Source organism: Plectropomus leopardus, chromosome 1, assembly GCF_026936395.1.
Source record: "Plectropomus leopardus strain MGB_pleo_1.0 chromosome 1, ASM2693639v1, whole genome shotgun sequence".
In the NCBI taxonomy this organism is placed as follows: Eukaryota; Metazoa; Chordata; class Actinopteri; order Perciformes; family Serranidae; genus Plectropomus; species Plectropomus leopardus.
This window is the reverse complement of record NC_142176.1, coordinates 18,576,238-18,596,060: the sequence shown is the minus strand read 5'-3', so window position 1 is coordinate 18,596,060 and position 19,823 is coordinate 18,576,238. Positions and strand designations below refer to the sequence as shown.

General features: G+C 38.2%; 1 protein-coding gene across 2 annotated transcripts in view; it reads left to right on the top strand.

Annotated features, from left to right (window-relative positions):
• Positions 1-5,344: 5,344 nt before the first annotated feature.
• The window catches only part of ano5b (anoctamin 5b), a 36,706-nt gene continuing 22,227 nt past the window's right edge, over positions 5,345-19,823 (top strand). The window contains exons 1-2 of one of the 2 annotated variants that reach the window (XM_088076962.1): positions 5,345-5,673; positions 14,826-14,870. In XM_088076962.1, coding sequence (XP_087933088.1) covers positions 5,598-5,673; positions 14,826-14,870 — 121 coding nt within the window. In that variant the 5' untranslated portion in view covers positions 5,345-5,597. The remainder of the gene's footprint in view (positions 5,674-14,825; positions 14,871-19,823) is intronic. The other variant, XM_042487460.2, reaches the window with a different exon arrangement.

Below are 19,823 nucleotides of genomic sequence, written 5' to 3'. Positions count from 1 at the left end.
TATCCCAAAGACTGCCTCCCCCCTCTCTCTCCCTCTCTCTCTCTGTGTGTGTGTGTGTGTGTGTGTGTGTGTGTGTGTGTGTGTGTGTGTGTGTGCGTACACACTCGCTGAATCCGCTCTTGGAACAAAAGAGCCGACTGCTGACTGCCTCGCTCCCAGCGCATGAGAAACCTGCAAAAACTGCATGATTTCTGCATGTCAACAAAACAGCCACAACTAGCACTACTTTTGCACACACAGACCAATAATCACAATAACAGCAAATTTCTTAACAGTAAGCCACTAACAAATAAAATGTGATACTCATGTTCATAAGAACAGACCTATGATTGAATAAAATGCAACTGATATTGTTTTTAAACAATCTATGATCTGATCTGACTATGATCACAAAAAAATCACTGCACATATGTAACCAAAATAGCCTATATGATGAAACAAATGTCAAAAACAGCCACACTCAACACATGGCACCATGATGGTGTATTTTTTAAGACAGACTCATAAGGTTTCATAAGGACAATAAAAGCAACATTATGAAATACTGTGAAGAGAATGTTTTATTTTTATGGTTGGACACGTGAAGCTGATATCATAAATAAACAAGGAGGACCTCTAGCACTCAGTTACAACAAAGCAGAGGATATTTGTCTGTACTCGATCACCCCCTAGTGGTTAAAAACACGTATTTTGAATCTTAACTAAAAGATAAATACATAAATATCTCGCCCATTTGCTATTGCAGTAGCCAATGTCCAGTCCCATAGATGAGGTAATGTATGGTAAACCGACCCTACATCCCAGTGCATGAGCTCACATCACAAACAGACAGCTGGTGCTTTACTGACAATACACCTTCACAATGCCAGTTACTTAATACTACTACTAATAATAATAATAAATAAATAAATAGATACTAAACTGTATTATAAATGTTTTCCTTGCTCTCTGTAATCAGGCTTAATGACTAGGCTTTTGTAATCAGGGCTGCTACTAAAGATTTATTTCATGATTCACTTATCCTCTTATTATTATTATTTTATTAACTGGTTTACCACTTTAGTCTGTAAAATATCAGGAATATCCTGAGAATAATGGCCATCCTAGTGTCTCAGATTCCAAGGTGAAGTCTTGAAATCTTTTGTTTTATCTGACCAGCAATCCAAAGCTTCCTTCTTTGACACAGTTTGAAACTGGAGAATAACAGCAGCAATACTGCATTATATGTGGTGTTTTTTTGTTTTTTTTTAATCGCAAAGCCAATAGTTGAGTAAAAGTGCGTGTGGTATGATATTTAAACCTCCAACACTCATTAGTACAAAGCTGTGCTTCTTTAGATGTACTTGAGCTCCCTCTAGTGAAGTAAATATGCACTTCAGGTCTTAAAAAATATGAAAAAAACAAAAAGTCTCTTTGCATCCATCACTATTTTACAGTATCCAGGATAAGATTATTTAGATGAACGGGGGTTTTATATGCGCCTAATCACAATATAATGGCTTCTTTTTCCCTCTGAGCCCTAATGCACTTGTATGATTCATTATGATTATAAAATAATAAGCACCAAAGGACCATTAAAAAATATGTTTTTACTTAATACTGCCAAAAGTGAGAGAAAAAAAGCAAACTAGAAATATTATAGGGGGACACTTAGATACTGACCTGAAAAATAATACGTTAACACTAAATCAAACTTTTAAAAGTTTAAGTAACCATTTTAAAGTGGCCATTTCTGTGTCAGGTATTGGATATAAAGCACATTCACTTTACAGTGTTTTCACCTTTATTTTCATTTTCATGGCCCAACCTGCCATTAATGGAAGTGTTAAAAAAGTAGAGCATCTGACCTGTGAATGGTGCTGGATGGAAAGTCATCTTTTGTTGTCCAGATAGTCTCACCAAGTTTTGGACGAGAACTACGGATAAACAGAAAAAGGAAAGAATTAACATGAGAAGGGAAAAAAATATGAAAGATCTGAACTAACGCTACAGTCAACAGTTTCTAAAGATCTGTGCCATCAAAGGGAAGTACTTAAATACCCTTTACCCATTTACTTAAAGAGATTTTTTGCTAATTTTCAACCAGCTTTGTGTCATTATTATGATGGTAGTATGTGAAAACAAAGTATGTTAAAAACTTCCCCCCATTTTATTAGCACACAGCTCCTCCTGCATCTCTCAGCTCAGCTCAAATAATGTCACTGTCTCATGCAGGGCTGTTGCTTGAAACACCAATTGTACATTGACATTTTTGTATGCCCACCACTACCACAACACAACGAGTATAGAAGCAGATCAAGAGAGGGACCAAACCTCTCTCTCACACAGTCCAAACTCTGATCAAATATTAAAACTAGGCAGTGCTGATCAGATATAAACCAAGAATATGGTACAACATTCTCTATTTCTCCCCTAAAATATTTTCAGAAACATATTTCAGTGTTTTGTTTGGCTGTAATACCACAATTTGTAAATAGGAAGTGGGCGCCATACTGTTTCCTGTATTGTAAAAAACAAAGGTTGAAAAACTGAGATCAAACAATAAAACTGGAAGTGCAGGTAAAAGATGAACCAAGATTCTGTTTCTGCGTTGCCCATTTCTAACCTAAAATGTTTTCTGAGACATAATCAAGCTTACCGTTTAACTGTATTACGTCACCCACCAGCGGGAGCATTTATTGATCTGGTGTGGCGCAGTGCATTCTGGTAGTTGAGCGTCTTGAGCAAAAGCAAATGCTGCAATTCTTTTTATTTGTTTTCTATGGTCATGTAGCACCATTTTAAAAGTATTTGTAGCTTTCTACTGCATAAAGAGCAACTTTCCAGCCATGATATACCTCTTTAAGCATCCCACTGTGCATAGGCCCTGTGTTTTAAGGCACTTGTACATTGCTAGTGTTTACATTTAATGCTATTTTTCTACTCTACTACACCTTTCAGATGGAAATTATACCCCACATTTTACTCTGCTAGCCTTTTTTTTAATATATAAAACACAGGATAAACACAGCAAAATTAAACAACATTTCACAAACATAAAAACAAAAGCTGTGTAGTTACAACAGTGAATTTCTGCTTATGTACTGAAGCAATAATTTTAACAATCTACTGTAATAATGTCTTAGGTTGTATCTAACCATCCACAGGGGGCAGTTTTATGCTTAATGAGTGCTACATTTTGCTAATAATACATTAGTACATAGGTTTAAGTAGGAGTTTGAATTAAGGATCTTAGTGCCTCACAGTGAGGCTGAAAGTTATATGGGGATTTTTTTTGTTTTGCAATAGTCTACTTGTTTATTGTTCAGGGAGTCTGGGATTTGTAACCAGGGCCTCTATTAAGTCATAAAGAGACTTCCTTATCAGCTAAAACACTGCAGCTGTGATTTTAGATGGAGACAGTGTATACCAATTAAGGCCATCGTTGGTATTTGTTTAATCTGCTGAGTGGGGCATTTCAAACCCGAAAAGCCAGCCATCCCATTAACCTCTGGTGACTGGTACAGTGTGGTTTGCAGTTAGTTGAGCTGCTCTGTGCAAACCCAAAGATGTTCTAAGAGAGAGATTATGCTAATGATGATAAAGATGGTGGTGATTTATTGAAGGAAATGTTTTTTTGCCATATAACAAACATGGAAAAGTCATATTAAGATAAATAATGTAGAGTATGGAATACAACACAATAACCCTGCCATCATTTTGAAGCTGACAAAGTTCATTGATCCATTTCTTAGGCTGCAGTTTGACGCGTGGTTGTACTGGACTGTTGTTTACTCTAATGCACCCATCACCATTTTCACTGGAGAGCCGAAATGATCACTGGATTTAAATGCATCTGGAAGACAATACAGATTTAATTCTCAGTACTACTTTCTCATAAACCACAATTTATAAAGGGTTAAATAAAACATCTATTTGATCACTTATTACCTGCTAATAAGAGCCTCATTTGTGTTGACAGGTTGGGAAAAACCTTTGCTGTTGATTCAAGTCATTAACAGATGCTCATCTGTTTCTCATTTTCTAGCATTCATGTCCACAATATTGTCAATTAATAAAGGGTCATATTTTATTAATTCTGCAGTAATACATGGCAATACCCTTGTTGAGCCAATGCAATCCAAATTAATTTAAAAGGAACATTTAATAACCACAACAGTGCTGTGCATTTTTTTAATAACAAAAACTATATTAACACAGGAAAACACAAATGATGAAAGAGTCCTAACTTTGCCAATTTATAATGAGCCAATTAGCTAGAAAGTTATGGCAGTAAGTTTTCTGCATGCAAATAAAGTGTAAATGTTGAAAAAAGACACTGATAAAGGAGTCATTCAATAATCCAATAAATTAACAGTAAATGTGCAAAAAAAATAATAAAAATAAGTCACTTAATTTGTAAATGTACACCATGGCCTCTGCTTCATCTTGTTGTTTTACTGTTTATAACTTGCCGCTAGTAATTGTTTTACTAACTTTTTAACTGTTATGAGTGTTATTCTTTCTGAAATATATGCTGCAAGCCAAATTTCCAATGTGGGACAATAAAGACAGAGGTGAACTAAAGAACCAAGGGACAAAGTTGCCGGAGGATAAACACTTGCTTTTCACGACCTGGAGACCCAAATATTCTTCTTAATAATGGCCGGTAACCAGTGGTGTACCGGAGGATAAGAAAATAAAACGGGTATACCCACATCTTTTTCTAGTCGTTTACAGTATACCAACCTACCAAAAAGCCTCTTAAATATATAGAAGAGCAACATATATCCACCTCCGCCTCAGTAATCTACCCATAATAGTACACCCACCTCATCAACTACTGCTACACCACTGCCTACATCTTCTCTATCAATCCTTCAGTTACTATTTTTAAAAAAAATGTACCAATTTCTCATTGAGAAAATGATAAAATAAAAAATAGTTTACTTTCTAGACACACAGAAAGCTATAAAACATAAAAAGAACATTTACAACTTATATATTTATTCATCATGCAATATTAAAAATGTCCACAAGATGTCCCCATCGTATTGATGACTTTAATCCCACTGTCATCTCCTGTGTTTGAATTTCTGTTTGATTTAAGGTTTACCTGTGACCTGCTCCTGTTGCTGTTTTATGACATCAACATGATTTACAAATCTCCCAATACAATACATGTTTAATAGACTTGACATTCTCCACATTTCTTCCTCTCTCTCCATCTCCAGCTCTCTCTCTCTCTCACACACACACGCGCGCGCGCACGCACACACACACACACACACACACACACACACACACACACACACACACGTTCAGCCGACGGAAAAAAACATCCCTTGCGCCACTCCCCTTTATGTGTGCTTGGTCTTCTCGGGTAGCGCCAGAGAGCCCAGCAGGGTACAGTTACAGTGCGGATCGGACATAATGCTAAAAAAAAAATGTGATCCATTTTCCGTCCATTAATCTGAATCGGACTCATTGATTTCAGAGAGCGATCAGCCGATGCCTGTATGGTGGAGTCTTCATTCACGCGACCGGATCAAAGCGGCATCCTCTCACTGCCCTGCCACACTTTCCTCAGGAGGTGAAGCCTTTACAATAACACCGCGATGAGACGAATAACGGGAAAGGCGAAGGATGAAACTTTGATCGAGCTGCAGAGCGCGACGGATTCACAGACTGCAGGTAATGAAATAAACACGCGCTCATAAAAGCTTGTGCAGCGCCAGGGAGTCACGAGGAGGATTACAGTGTGTCAAATAGTGTTAATTGTCTTAAAGGCTGCCTTACTTTTACTGCTTACCATCCTAACACATCACAGTACGAGTACATGTTGTAGTGATCATAATACCAAAGAATGGATGATACAATTAAAATTAACTTTTGAAGAATATATTCTCATGCCAAAACAACAGCTTGTAGATTGCCATAACAGCAAACTGTACAAATTATAGTCGTTTTAAAGTATGTCGTAAAGCATAAAAAATATGAGTGGCGCTCTATTACACACAATTTGGTTAACTGGCATGTGTATGTTTTGCCCACAGTTTAATTTAACCTTTTAAAGGCATGTTATTTACTCTTTTTTAAATTATGCCTTTGGTTCAATTCTGCAGCTGTTCTCAGCATTCAGATAGTGCGCAATTACGTCATTCATGAATAGAAAGACGGCGAGTTTGGATTAATTACAGTCATCTCAAACACGAGGTCACAGCCATCAAATCTCAATGAATGCTTTCTAGCAGAAGGATGAACCCCAAAAATAAAAATAAAACATTTTGAACACAGAGAGTTCATTCTATCTGTTGTTTGTCATTTTATGGCAAGTTAGCAGAGCTCCCATGACAAGCCGGGAGGCAAACAGTTCAAAACAGACATGTATGGGGTTAATGCATGCTTGTGTATGTGATGGGGGCTTTAGTTCTTTGCTTTGCTTTGCAGGCATGTCCTTGAACTCTGGTAGGTCTCTCCCAAACTTAAATTTCAGGAACATTTGTAGAATCTGGGCTCAAGCATCTCTGCCTGAATTTGTTTTTTAAAGAGTGCATCAACATGGACATTTATTGCCTGTTTATGATCAGGTTATTAGAGTATCCTATTTGTGTCTGAATATCTAAACACCATATTCTGTTCATGAGAAACCTGAATATGTGAGCTGGAGTGCTCCAACAGGAACCAGTATGTATACAGGAAATATAAATAATCCACTTTCTCTGTCCACATGTAAACACCATATGTATATGAATACAATCATAACCAGGATAGGTCTCATAGTGGGTTACTCATGTCCATGTAATCACCCTCAATGTAAATTAGGTTAAAGGGAAATGCCACCTAAATTAAGAGCTCCAATATATTATCTCCATGGCCGAGGAAAGTCCAATCAATAGTTGTGAACATGAGCTACTCTCTCTCTCAAATCCAGAAAAAAAGTCTCAAACTTGTGTTGTCATGGCATTTTAAGTCTGATGCTGCTCCACAGACAATGAATGGGAGACTGAATGTGTGGAGCGACAGAATGGTGTCTTTTTTTTTTATCCCCAAATGATCTTTATTCTATTGTAGTGTTGTCACTTTTGAAACAGAAAATGTATGAACATTAGCTGTCTTCAAATCGAACCCTTGAATTTATGTTAAAAGCGTGAGGTCGTAAGCCCTCTGAAAACTTTCGCTCATGAGGTCATGACTACCACACTAGGGGGGACATTTATATGGTCCCTTCTTGTGAATACAGTAAACATGACCCCATTTGAGAGCAGCAATCCCCGTAGCTGCTCTCATGTAGAGCATCTTTCCCAATTTATCATCTATGGGGCAACTCCAGACTTCACACCCTTTGACGTCACAAATCTGAGCTGTAGCACTCTCGCTTTTGGATTTGGGAGAGAGTTGTTCAAGTTCACTAATATTTTTGGATTGTCTTAGACCATAGGAATAACATGTATGAATCTTGAAAATGGGCGTAGTTCCCCTTCAAGGACAAAAAATCTTAAGTGAAGCATGTGAGTAAACAAATCAATTTTTCTCCTTTCTGCTACCTGTCAAGCTTGTGTCCATATCTATTTAGACTGCTACCCCCAACACAGTCAGGCTTCACTGACTCTTCGCAAAACAGCAAACCACTTTCAGTTTGTGGTTTCAGACAGTGTGTGGTCACTAGAGTCCATCTGGAGGTTAACAGTAGGGGCAGTTTACCCGTTCATATCTGCTTCTGCCATTAGTGTGATGGAATTAGCCATTATTTGTTGCACAGTGATCTCTGAGGGCACCAGAAAATGAGTCAAGATTAATAGTTTTCACTTCCATGGAGCTCCATGTGTCATAATGATGGTGGGCTGTGGTCTTTAATGTCCTGCATTATGTCTCCCATAGGTCCCACAACACAACAGTCCAGTGGTGTTATTACCCAACACATCTGCCAAACTAAACAACAGAGAGTTCACCCTAAGATTCAATGTATATGCCACAAAACAGTTCAGCCTGTGTTAGTGAAGTTTTTTCACAGCCAGGATACAAGTGGTTGTGTTCTCTCTAATATCTGAGATTTCCCTCATCAACCGTTAAATGGAAAGGAAATTAAGAATTTACAAATGCAAAAGGACACTTACTGACCAGCTGTGGGTAAAGTCTAATTGCTCCACCATAATGTTAGGCTTTTTTGAAGATCTTATTAACAATGCATGAATCCAAAAACAAATTTTTCCTCCATTTCAAAGGAAGCAGATTAGTGTGATGTAAAGTGATAAAATGCTGACTTTCTGACAATGTGTCCAACACACTGGTTTGATGTCCTAAATCCCTGTATTTGTAATCCATGTCTCACTTATCTCAGGGGCTAAAATTCCTCATTTGAACCTGTCGTATCTTATCATGCACATTTTGAACTCTCAGAATCTCTTTCAATTCCCGAAGAAGTCCAGTATATCAGAGAGGTCAGGAGACATCATGGTTTCCACAGAAAGTTGCTGGTTGGGAATCCATGGCATGAAAAGTAAAGTAAGCATGTTTGGCACTCTAAGATACAATAAGTGCATAGCATGTATTGATTGCAGTACTGCGTTCTAATGAGGTTCTGTCAGAGAATAAGAGACTAAAGTTTGCACTTAGTACTGAAAGTTTTTTTTTTGTAGAGTTACTGGTCTTAATGGAAAATCAATAATAGAATAAGTCCAAATGTACATTTAAGCATCATTATGATGTAGCCTAATATCTCAATTGCATCTTAGAACTTTATAAACAATTAGTATATTAAGATTTGCAGCGCTGCTATGAATGTAATCTGATGATACTGATTCCAAGGGAAATAGTTTATGTCGAGCTCATATAATGTTTTTATCATTAGCTCTGAGAGCAGGATTTAGTTTCATGTATTGGCAGGAGTGGCATATAATACTCAGAAAAACGTTTCATTAGTTAATAAAAGGGATGTCAACAGAGAGTATTTTTGACTGGGTAATACACGTTGGTCCATAGTTAATAAAACATAATCCTTTATTAGTCCCACAATGGGGAAATTAAAGCTAGCTAGTGGCGAGGCTCATTCAGCAATTACTGCTAATAATGCCATCTTGACCCAACAGTGTTTCTATGGAAACAGTGTGTGGATCCTCCAGTCGCCCTCCAGCTCGCCCCAGTGAGTAAGCAGCTACATTTTTGAGCTGTAAAACCCCTTAAGCATTGTTGAGTATGTTATCATTGTTACCTCTGTTACCACAGTTAGCAGTGTCAGCACTAGTGGTGCTAACATAGCCAACAATGCTCAAGTAGTTTGCAGTCGAAATAAAGCCACTAACTGACCAGGGTGACCTGGGGAGAGACTGAAGGTTAGGCATTATATTCCAGTAGCAACCGATGTAGGCACCAGTACAGCACCAGCTGATCGCTGGATGAGCGGCCCGGGAAGTGTGCAGTGCAGAGCATCCAAACAGACCAAAGGCTGGAGAGTGGGCATGTTTCCACGATACAAAACGACTGGCCAGCTGTCTGATAGCCAAGCCAACAGAAACATTTTTAAAAAGTAAAAAGGCATTTACATCACTAAACATTCAAATTTCACCACCTCTAAATAGATAGCGCTTTGAAATGCAGCGCTAAAAGTCAATGACTAAAGTGCTGGTGAACTAAAAGAAAGGCCTCTTGTATTTCATGTCTTTTTTTTTTTCATTTTTTAAAGTAACTGGCTAGTTACAGATTAATGGTTGTCCTCCTTTCAAAAGCAAAACTGAATGAAAATAACATCCCTAGTTTATAATCGCCTGAAAGAAGAAATATTGTGTTTTCATCATCTTAGAATGAGATGTTGATATCTATATACAGAGCGGGTCCTCTTCCACAGAGTCCGCCATGTTATCTTTACAATAGCCCAGAATGAACAACTCTAACATTGGCTCTATAAAACGCCATTCACATTTTCGCGTCAGCCACTGTAGTTCTCCTACATGTTTGGCACACAGGAGAGGTCTCATTTCTGCAACCTCCCAACTAGATTCTACTATATCCTACACACTTGACCTTTAAGATGATTAAAATGTAACATAACACACTTTGTTATTTTAGGCATACAACAAAATTACACTTTTCAGTGGCCAGCAGCAATAGAGAACAAGATAAGAAAAAATGTGTCAGCTTAACTGTGATTAAATTGTGTAGCTACAATATGTCATAATAACAGACTTGTATCGTAACCCTGCACGAGTCTATCTAAAAACCGGATTAAAATCAGACACGCTCATAACACTGCATCACGTAAAAGACCATTAAATGGAAATACAAGATAAAGGTTATTTATTCTCCAGCATTCACACTGAATCAATGTGTGTTGAGTGAACACAGTGGCATCCCATCAGACCTTTTCCATTTGCAAATCCTACACTCTTTTTTGTGTTCATTAGCGTGTTGTTAATGAAGACATGTGTCTGTTTATCTCGGGTGAGCTGTGGGTTAATAGACTGCTCTCATTCTGCAGAGGCTTTGCTCAGGCTCTTATCAGGGCAGCTCTGCAGTCACGTGGGAAAGAAGAGAAAGGGCCCTGTCCTCACCTTGGTATTTAAATGTGCATTTGAAGTGTATCACCTCGTTTACAGCTGCTCAAACACTGATTTATAGGCAGCCCTGGCCGGCCACATGTAACATGATACACAATGATGCAGGTACAATGTGTCGTCTTCATTCAGTTAATCTTTTTAATTTAACTCAAAGCTTTGGGGGACAGTTAGGCAGTAATTCTTATCAAAGAACTGAGTAGTAAAAACACATATTTTATGGGATTTGCCTCCATTTAAGGTGATCCCACTCTGCTCTCTGTATCCATGGCAGATGAAGTCATCTTCCAGTCAGAGGTGAAACAGAGCCAAAGAGTTACTATGGAAACCGGCTGTAATTGCATTACCTCCTTGATGGAAGCATGATACTATATAAGACAAGGAGGGCAAACAAGGTTTCCTCTCTACAAACTAGATGACATCTACAGGAGAATTGTTTGGACTATTTTCCAGACTTTATTTTTCATAGATTGAAACAAAAATGTTGTGGTCTAAGTTTAGAACATGGCTTCAACATGCCTCCCCTCGGCCTTGGCCCATATTTTTCTGGCCTTCATGGACATGAAACACTTTGAGCGAAAACAAACACACTCTCGTGGGCCATTAATCCATGTTTTATGTATGGTAGCTGTTTATAGAACAGCTGTGCCCATATGAACTCTATTTTTACATGTAGTAGAGAACTGTATGTCTTCATAAAAGTGTCCTAATCTGAGCAATAAGGCACTTGATAGTAAGGAAACAAGGATACTTTTGTTGTCATCTTACAGTGCCAAAAATCCAGGTCAAAGGTTAAATGTCATGCAAGAGAACAACTCTGTGTCACAGTCTATGTTGACAGGATCTCCTTGGCAACTCTCTAGCCATTTTTATACAGATATCGTGCTATACAGCCTCTACAAAGACCCTTCTTTACACCACCTTTGCAGTTTTACACAGAACCAGGCATGCTGCCCTTGTGTGTGATTTCAGATAGCATGCTGGCATAGCGGAAGCAAAGGAGATGTGACAGTTATGACATGTAAGGGCAGATTTATGCCAAAATGTGCAGACATGGATGGGGCTTTCTGTCCGTACCCTGTGCTCATTTTGTCCATATTAGTGCACGTTTTCTGAAAGCCTACGCATACGGGTAAAACAGAGCAGTAAAACTGGAAATCATGGGTGCAGTCAAGTGACAGTCAAGCGAAGTATAACTAGAGATAAAGACATATAAAAAACTGCAGAACAGAATAAATCGATAATATTGTAAAAGGAATATTTTCATTCATAAAGGGAGTATACATGAGCCTTAATACAACCGCATCAGCTTCTAGTGTGACATATAACACACACATCAGTGGCAGTGGCACAACCATAATAATGGCAGCATAACAGTAACAATAATTTACCCTGTAATGTAGCAGCTGATCTCATCCTCTGCTTGGAGGGTAAGGAGCTCCCCAACATTACCGTCTCCCTAATTTGCAGACATTTTCAGCTGCCACTTTCTTTATTAAGGGTAGCTGCTAACAGCTATTTGAATCTCCTGCGGATGGTTGCACTTATAACACAACATCAAAACGTCACATCTGTCCTGCAAGCTGCCCTTTTGTTCACAGACGTCAATTTGGCGCCGTTACTCCCTCGCTTGCCAGCTCTGCTCCCCCTTTCCGTGACCCTACCGTTTATACAGAATGGTAAGGCAGAACAGGTAGTGTAAAAGGGGCTCATGTCTCATATATGCCTTACTCAACAACCCATCAAAGACATCAAATTTGGTATTTTATGTCATATCGTAATTATTAAATATAATACCTTACCTCATCTACTCATACATGACCTCTTGAACACATGGTGCTGTCGCACTTCTCAAGCGTTCCGGGGATTGTCAGGAACTCTTCCCTTTGGGACCACAATATCCTGATGATAAGAAAGGAAATTTATTTTCCTTATGAAAATACAAGCCTGATGCTAACACAAAAACCTGACTCGCACTTTCAACATAATACTAAAAAGAAAGTAGGATTTTTTTTTTTGTTATTTTTATTATGTTTTCCCTCTTTGCTGTTCATAATTCACAGGGTTTATGTGCCTAAAATAAGCCTTGAGGTGAGATGGTTTTGTTTTTTATTGTTTGATATTATTTTACTTTGTAATCTAAGTTGGGTTTTTTTCAGCCTAAAGTGCTCAGAGAAAAAAGTTTACAGTTCCATGTTGACTGCATGTGCTCCATATGCTGATGAAAGTCATGTGACATGATTGAAAGTCCAAGAGCAGCTAAGAAATAGACCTTGAAGTGAGATTTTTTTTGGTTAACTTCCTATTTCCAAGATCAAAAATGAACTGAAAAAGTTGTAACCATTTTGCTTTTAAACGCCTGTTCAAACAGAATCCCACAATTTTCAAGCCTGGTGTCTTCTCTCTAGGGATCTAATAACACATTCACATTTGACTGGAGTTGCTTATATTTTTCCTGTTGTATATAGTTAGTTGACTTGACAGGAAATATGGGGTGAGCGATAGAGAGGATGTCTTGTCATAGACGACCTGCGCCCGGTTTTAGCTCAGGATGTTGTGGTTTCACTGTATCTTGGTATACAACACCAGTACTCATTTCCCTCACGTGTTTTAGTATGAAATGTAATATTTCAGTACAGTACTTTACTAGTATATATGTGAGTTCCTGCCACCACATCTTCATAATTTACCCTTAAAAACCAAGACAGGCACTCAGCCTTTCTGAGACTGTATAGTGGCTGAACCATCAGATTTAAATCAGAAGAGTACTAACCTGTATCACATCAATATCTCATCCACATCTACACGCAATCATTCTGCCACTAACTCGAGTTAAAGTTAAAGTTAAAGGAAGTTGTAGGGCAATCTTCGACATGTTTGTATCACTTCCCCTGAGAAAAGGTTTATGTCATCATAATCCAGAGGTGTGGTTGTGGTATGCACTTTTTGAAGTGCAAAGCAAAGCACTGATCTGAGGTGTATGTGTTCGAGAGGACTAAGCAGGGCGCTCTCGCTGATTGCCAGCCTCGTGGGAGAGCAACACAAGAGCTGTTAGTGCTGGTTTTTTTTCAGACAGTAGGCGCCCACATGGCCGGCTTGAGTCATAGTTAAAAAACAATTTGGTTTGTTATTGAATCAAATGTGTATAACCACTTGCATCATTTTCAGGTTATTATCACGGCTTGTTTAGATGTGTGTTGTACAGATGGAAGACCTGGGGCCAGATGCATTAACAATGTGTACACACAAAAACCATGAGTACGCCTTTATCCAAACTTTAACAAGAATTTATAAAGGAGGAATGTGCGGTGAGAATATGTGCACTTTCTTCAGAGCAGGCCTACACACAGCTTTAGTTGAGAGAGCTGCAGGTGCAATGATAAGAAGGACATTAAATATAAGTTGAAGCATTGTTTCAAGGTTGTTTGCCAACTTCACTGATTGTTTTATTTTTATTTATTCATTTTGCAGCTTACTCTGCATTCAGTTAAAAGTCAATTGGAGGCGCATTTCTAAAGTTAATTTTAAATTATTTATGGATGATAGGCTACATTTTAGCATTATTTTTTATTTAAATTTATCTCCCTGTTAGTGATCATTTAATTTTATCATGTGGAGCATTTTGGAAAGTCAAGTTTCCATGTGAGCGCTATAAATGAATCATTGGTCCTTTTGGATATTTAATAATGACGACTGAGATTTCATCACAACAACGACATGCAGGAATGTGATGAATGTGATAAACTGTGATACAAACACTACAAATATCCACAGTAATGACGGCTGCTCTGGCAGTCAGAGAACCTCTCCAACGCAACACAGTCGGTGAAATTGCTGTTTCTCCCTGACAGGTGTGATGAATGGTGGAGGGGCATGTGCATCCAAATGAAAACAAATTTTTAAGAGCATTGTGGAAAATAGGCCCAGCACCAATGATTGAGATTTTTAAAACAGAATCAGGTGTACACGTGGCTTTATAAATCCAATGAAGAGAATCCTTATGCATATGTTTGCCTCTGTGCGTACACACAGTTTTAGTTGTGAATCTAGACACAGTTTTATGCATCTGGCCCCAGGTCTGATCACCACAAGAGATAAATGTTCTGCTGCGTTTTAACGTTGATTTTCTGTGCACTGGTTAGAATAAGTGGGCTCTTGGCCCTCTTTTAACACTGCGAGACTCTTTGATGGATTCTGCGATCAAGTGTGTGTCTCAGCACTCTTTAAGCATGCATGTCCATCCCTCCTGACCTCCAGTTTCACACTAACCTGTGTTTATCTGTCTGTCCTTTAAAGATGGACTTGCAGTGTTGACCGCATTCAAGATAAACCTGCACTCAGGTACGGGCAGATAAGAGGCTTTATGTGACGCCTGTCTGTCCGTCCTCACATCATCATTGCCCCCTGCTTTTTCGCTTATCATCCATTCGCTCGCTCTCTCCTCCTCAGTAAAGGACCGTGTCTTTGTTTCTGTTCTTCTGACTCTGCTTTCCGGTTGGTCTGCTAATCAGACCCAGATGTCTGTCTGCTCTATCAGCCTCCATCTCAGCTTCTGATTGCATCTGCAGAGCCTGGCAGCTCAGTGTATTATGTCCTGTGTTCATGGCTGGAAAAAAAAAATCTGCACTGATGCATGTCCTCACTTATACTGTATATGTACATATATACTGAAGAGAAGCATAAGCATGTGGAAATCAGGTCAGGCCTGGTGATTTGACAATCTATGCTGTGAGGAGATATATCTTTGTCACCCAGATAATTTGCTGTTTATACAGTGATAGCTGTCTCTTTGATATCTCCAGCTGCATTGTGTCACAGTGGGAAAGGTTACAAATCAATAAGCAGGACAGTTTTATGTCAATATTGGATTTTTTCATCATTGTAATGAAGTTCCTTAATTTTTAAGGTGTTTACTTTTCTTGATTTGCAAAAATAGACAGTCCTGTCTGGTTATTTAAATCATAAACAGTTTAATAATAAAAATATCACAAATATTTGGACGACCTCTCGCTCACCTGGTGGAGTCTGTGCCCCATATAGGCTGAGTCCTTTGTAACGGCCAAGGTTTTTGAGTGCAACCTGTGATCCTCTTTATCACATTTTTCCTGTCAGTCTTCAGCTGTCTATTCAAAAAAAGGCAAAAATAATTAAATAAATCACAATACACGCAAGCATACCAGTTTGTTTTAAATGTTACAGTGCAATGCAAAAAAAATCATAAAATTCCATTTCCCATGTCAGAGCATTTTTAAGACTTTTGAAAGATCTATAAGGCCTTATTTTTAGATTAATTAATTCAATGCCTTTTCAAACTTTTTAACCCTTTGAAACCTGGATATGTCAGTTTTATTGTATTCAGATGCCTTTCATTAGTATTTATAACCTTTGAAACCTGAATCAATTAGTTTGACTTCGTTCAAAAAAGAAAAAGGCAATGCGCATCTTGTCAAATGACCCAAAAAATAAGCAAGAAATAAGTTAAAGTTAAATGTCCTTAGAGAGAGAGAGGAAAAAATTGAAAATTGAATAATGTAAAATTAAATAAATAAATAAATAAAAAGGATTTTTAAAAAGAAATGCATATGCATATATACATATATATATATACATATATACATACTTATACATTTAAAGTTATGTTACAGAAATATATTTCTGTATATTTTAGCAGGTTTTTAGGTCATTTCCTTGTTTTTTTTCCTGTTTATTTTCTTTTTTGCTATTTATCAGGAGATTCTTGTAGCTTTTATTCATTTCTTGCTAACTTTTTGGGTCATTTCTTGCAGAGTTGCTCACTGTTTTCTTAATTTCTTGAAATAAATCAGGTGTATGAGTATGTGTGACTATCATGATAACAGGAGAGAAGCTCAAGCTTCCATAAACAGCACTTATGTCCCAAAGTCTTTCTCATAAACACAGAAAATCAAATGCAGAAGTGAATTTGGGAAAGCCTAACTAGTCACCATACCAATTAATGTTCCTTTCAAACAGCTCAGTGTCACTGCAGTGTGGGCAGCTCCTGCAGGTAAACGGTGTTAGCTTCCGTCCATGCTGCTGTGGTGCTCCCGTTCATCCGCCGGCGGGTGTCCGAATTCGCGTCACCCTCCGAACTTTTCCCGGTGGATAAACGTGGAGCTCCAGGCAGCCCGGAGGGCGGCTAACCTTAATGCTAACGCCGGCGTTACCTGTGTGCGTCGGTCCGCTCAGTGATGCTTTCTGTTGACATGAAGTTGACTTCCTGCTACCGCGTTAAGCTAACGTTACAAAAACACTGTAGAGTTTCCGTTTTTTTCAGAGTGAAATAACCCCAAACTTTGGACACTTTTCGTCATTTTCTCTAGCCTTTATTTTCTCTTTACCACTCTGTATTTTCTCCCACTTCTGTCATTTTGTAAACCGCGCCATCAAATCACTTCCCCTATCGATGTACTGACGCGTCCTCCTTACGTCACTTGTCACGCCCGAGAGGTGCCTGCTGTATCCAGGTTTTCTTATACATCCATGGTTGCGTCACTGTAGTTATCATCCGTGCAAAACACAGAGTGCTGCATATAGTCAGTTTTTTGTGTTTGCTTTGATGTGATTTTATTGAAAATGTACAGGACAATTATGGCAACAATCAGATATATTATGTACAGAAAAGTGCAAAGAATTCCAAATCTAACAATACACATGTAAACATCTTACAGCAGGAGGAAGTGCTTTTGACTGTAAATTTTGAATGGAAATTTATACCTAATGTTAAAAGAAATAATAACAAAATGAACAACAACATACAAGGGGAAATACACATTAATCTCAATGATCTGATATAGTAGGGGAATGCTTTAGTATCTCATATGATTTTTGTGCTTTTAGTCCTTTTATCAGCTTTAAATACTTTATGCACAGTTAAAATTAATTTAACAAAAATATAATTAGGGGCATTCAGGATTCTGTTCTTATGTATGATTTTCTTTTTGTAAGACATTGAATTGTATTGATATATGCAGCATTCACCTTTCTTTGTTTTTCAAGTGAAAATGTAATATTATCTAGAGAGATAGAAGCTGGAATTGATGAGGAATTGATGAGGATATTTTATTTTGTCCATTTGCAAATGTCAAGCCAAAAAGTACCCAATGTCTCACATTACATGAGAAAAAATATATGGACTGTGGTTTTTAATGTAATTTAAAAAAATAAATAAATGAAAAAAATCATCGCTTAATATCATCAATACTGTAAAAACTAGCTCAATTCACCCCACGCTACATTATTTGTGTAAACTATTGTTACCTCCCACCAGTGCTGGTGTAGCCTTTCAAGTGTCGAACTAGAAGGCGAGTTTATGATGGTGTTTTGATAATGGAAAATATTCATTATATTTAATGCATAATGTTCCTGTGTGTGTAGGAAGGTGGGTGTGTGGGTGGCTGAGATATCATCTCACATCTCCTTGACAGACAAACACTAGACCCTGGATGTCTATTCAGATGGAGAGAAGCAGGTTCCCTCTCATAACATTTGTTTTGGTGACTCACTTTGGGATACACTGAAGGGGGCCGCTCTCCTACCAGTTACACATGCTGGCATGTAAAATGAAACTGTGGAGCACTACATTAGCTTCTCATGGGGGCCACGCATGGAGTTAGAGGAGGATATTCTGATCAGAGGCAATCATCAGGAATGGAAACTTCATCAGGTTGTAGTGAATTAAGTTTTGGCATGAATCGGCTGGGGAATTTATGATATGATTACTTCAAGAGAGAGCGCAAAACCTCTGCTTTTTATCCCTCTCTGCAGGATTAGCACTTGCCTCTAGGAAGTGAGAGTTTGGCAGGAACGACCTCCCATTCTGTTATACTGGAGGCCACTGATTTGTTGAATTTTTTAGGGTGAGGGTTGTCTTAGAAACATATTTCTCTATGGGCCTGACCTGAGAGTGCAGCTTGACCTGTAACAGGGATTGAAAGCCAGCATGTCTCAGCCGCTGCTGCTTCAATTTTGACCATTCTCTTTAAAAATCTGTCTTATGTGAGTCCATCTTTACAGAAAGCAAAGAATCACTGAAGTGGTGGGACTTGCATGTGTTTTGCATGTGTCTCTGTAGAGAACTGATGTATTTAGGAAAACAGACCAGTTGATTCTGTCCTTGGAGCCAGGAGTTAAGGTTCTTGCTCCTTTATGGAAAGTTTTGCATAGGTCTAGTAAGTTTTGGTGGCTTTATTTAGGACACTTGTGCTAGTAAGTTGTCCCTCACATTTGCAAAATTTTATGAGTCAGAATCTGTATAAAAAGATGTAAAATGTCCCTATATTTGATAATAAGATTTTGATAACAGGACAGTAGATCAAAAGCAAAGAGAAAGAGCTACATCGCACTCATGCTGCTCATAGAAATAGCAGTCACCGCAGAATTAGAAGGAAGATAAGATGTTGGTGGTGATAATGTTGGTGTCTGGGTAGCGGGAGTTACAGCACTAGCAACTTAAAAGGACAACCAAAAGAAAAACTGGCTCTGGAATAACATCTCCACCAAACTTCAGATGACTGGTGGCCTGAACCAAATCACAGCCGTGATGATATACAGTTGAACAGCACTCCCTCCCGTCTGAGATTACTTAACTGCATGAATCAATAACTGTGTAATTTGCATATACAATAGTTATTTTTTTAACATTTTGAGTGCCCCAGGGATGATGTTTTTCTGTGGGCCAACCCAGAAGCTAACATCACCGTGGTTCCATCGTCAAAAAGCCTATGGGATTTTTCCATTGGATTTCAGATCATTGCAGAAAATAAGCTCTGTAGAAAACAAACATTTATGATACTCACACATTTTGTTCAGCATAAAATCTTCACAAATGAATACCACTTTCAGGATTTTTGAAGCCTAAAGTAAAAAGCCAACGCCAACGCTATGAGGCTGTGAAGCCATGTTCAGCACTTATCAATTTGATGACGTTTCTTTAGCCACTTGTTAGCAGCCATCGTTTTTAAGCCAGAGAAAAGCATAAAGAGAAAAGAGTAGGGTATTTACTGATGTATTTTATGTTGTAGAACAAAACGTAAAAGTCTCTTATGCTAATTAATTTCTGGGATTTAGGACTCATTACTGGGGTTCTTCATTTGTGCCAGTCACTGTGTCTGTGCTGTAGTCTACCATTACTGCTCAGTTTTGCTCTTTGTATTGCTGATGACCCATTGCTTCATCTATTTTTCTCTCTGTGAAAGTAGTGATAACACACTGCTGGCCTTTGCTTCTGTTTGCCTAAGTGAGGCTCTGATAACTGGCTGTGCACAGTTGGAGTAA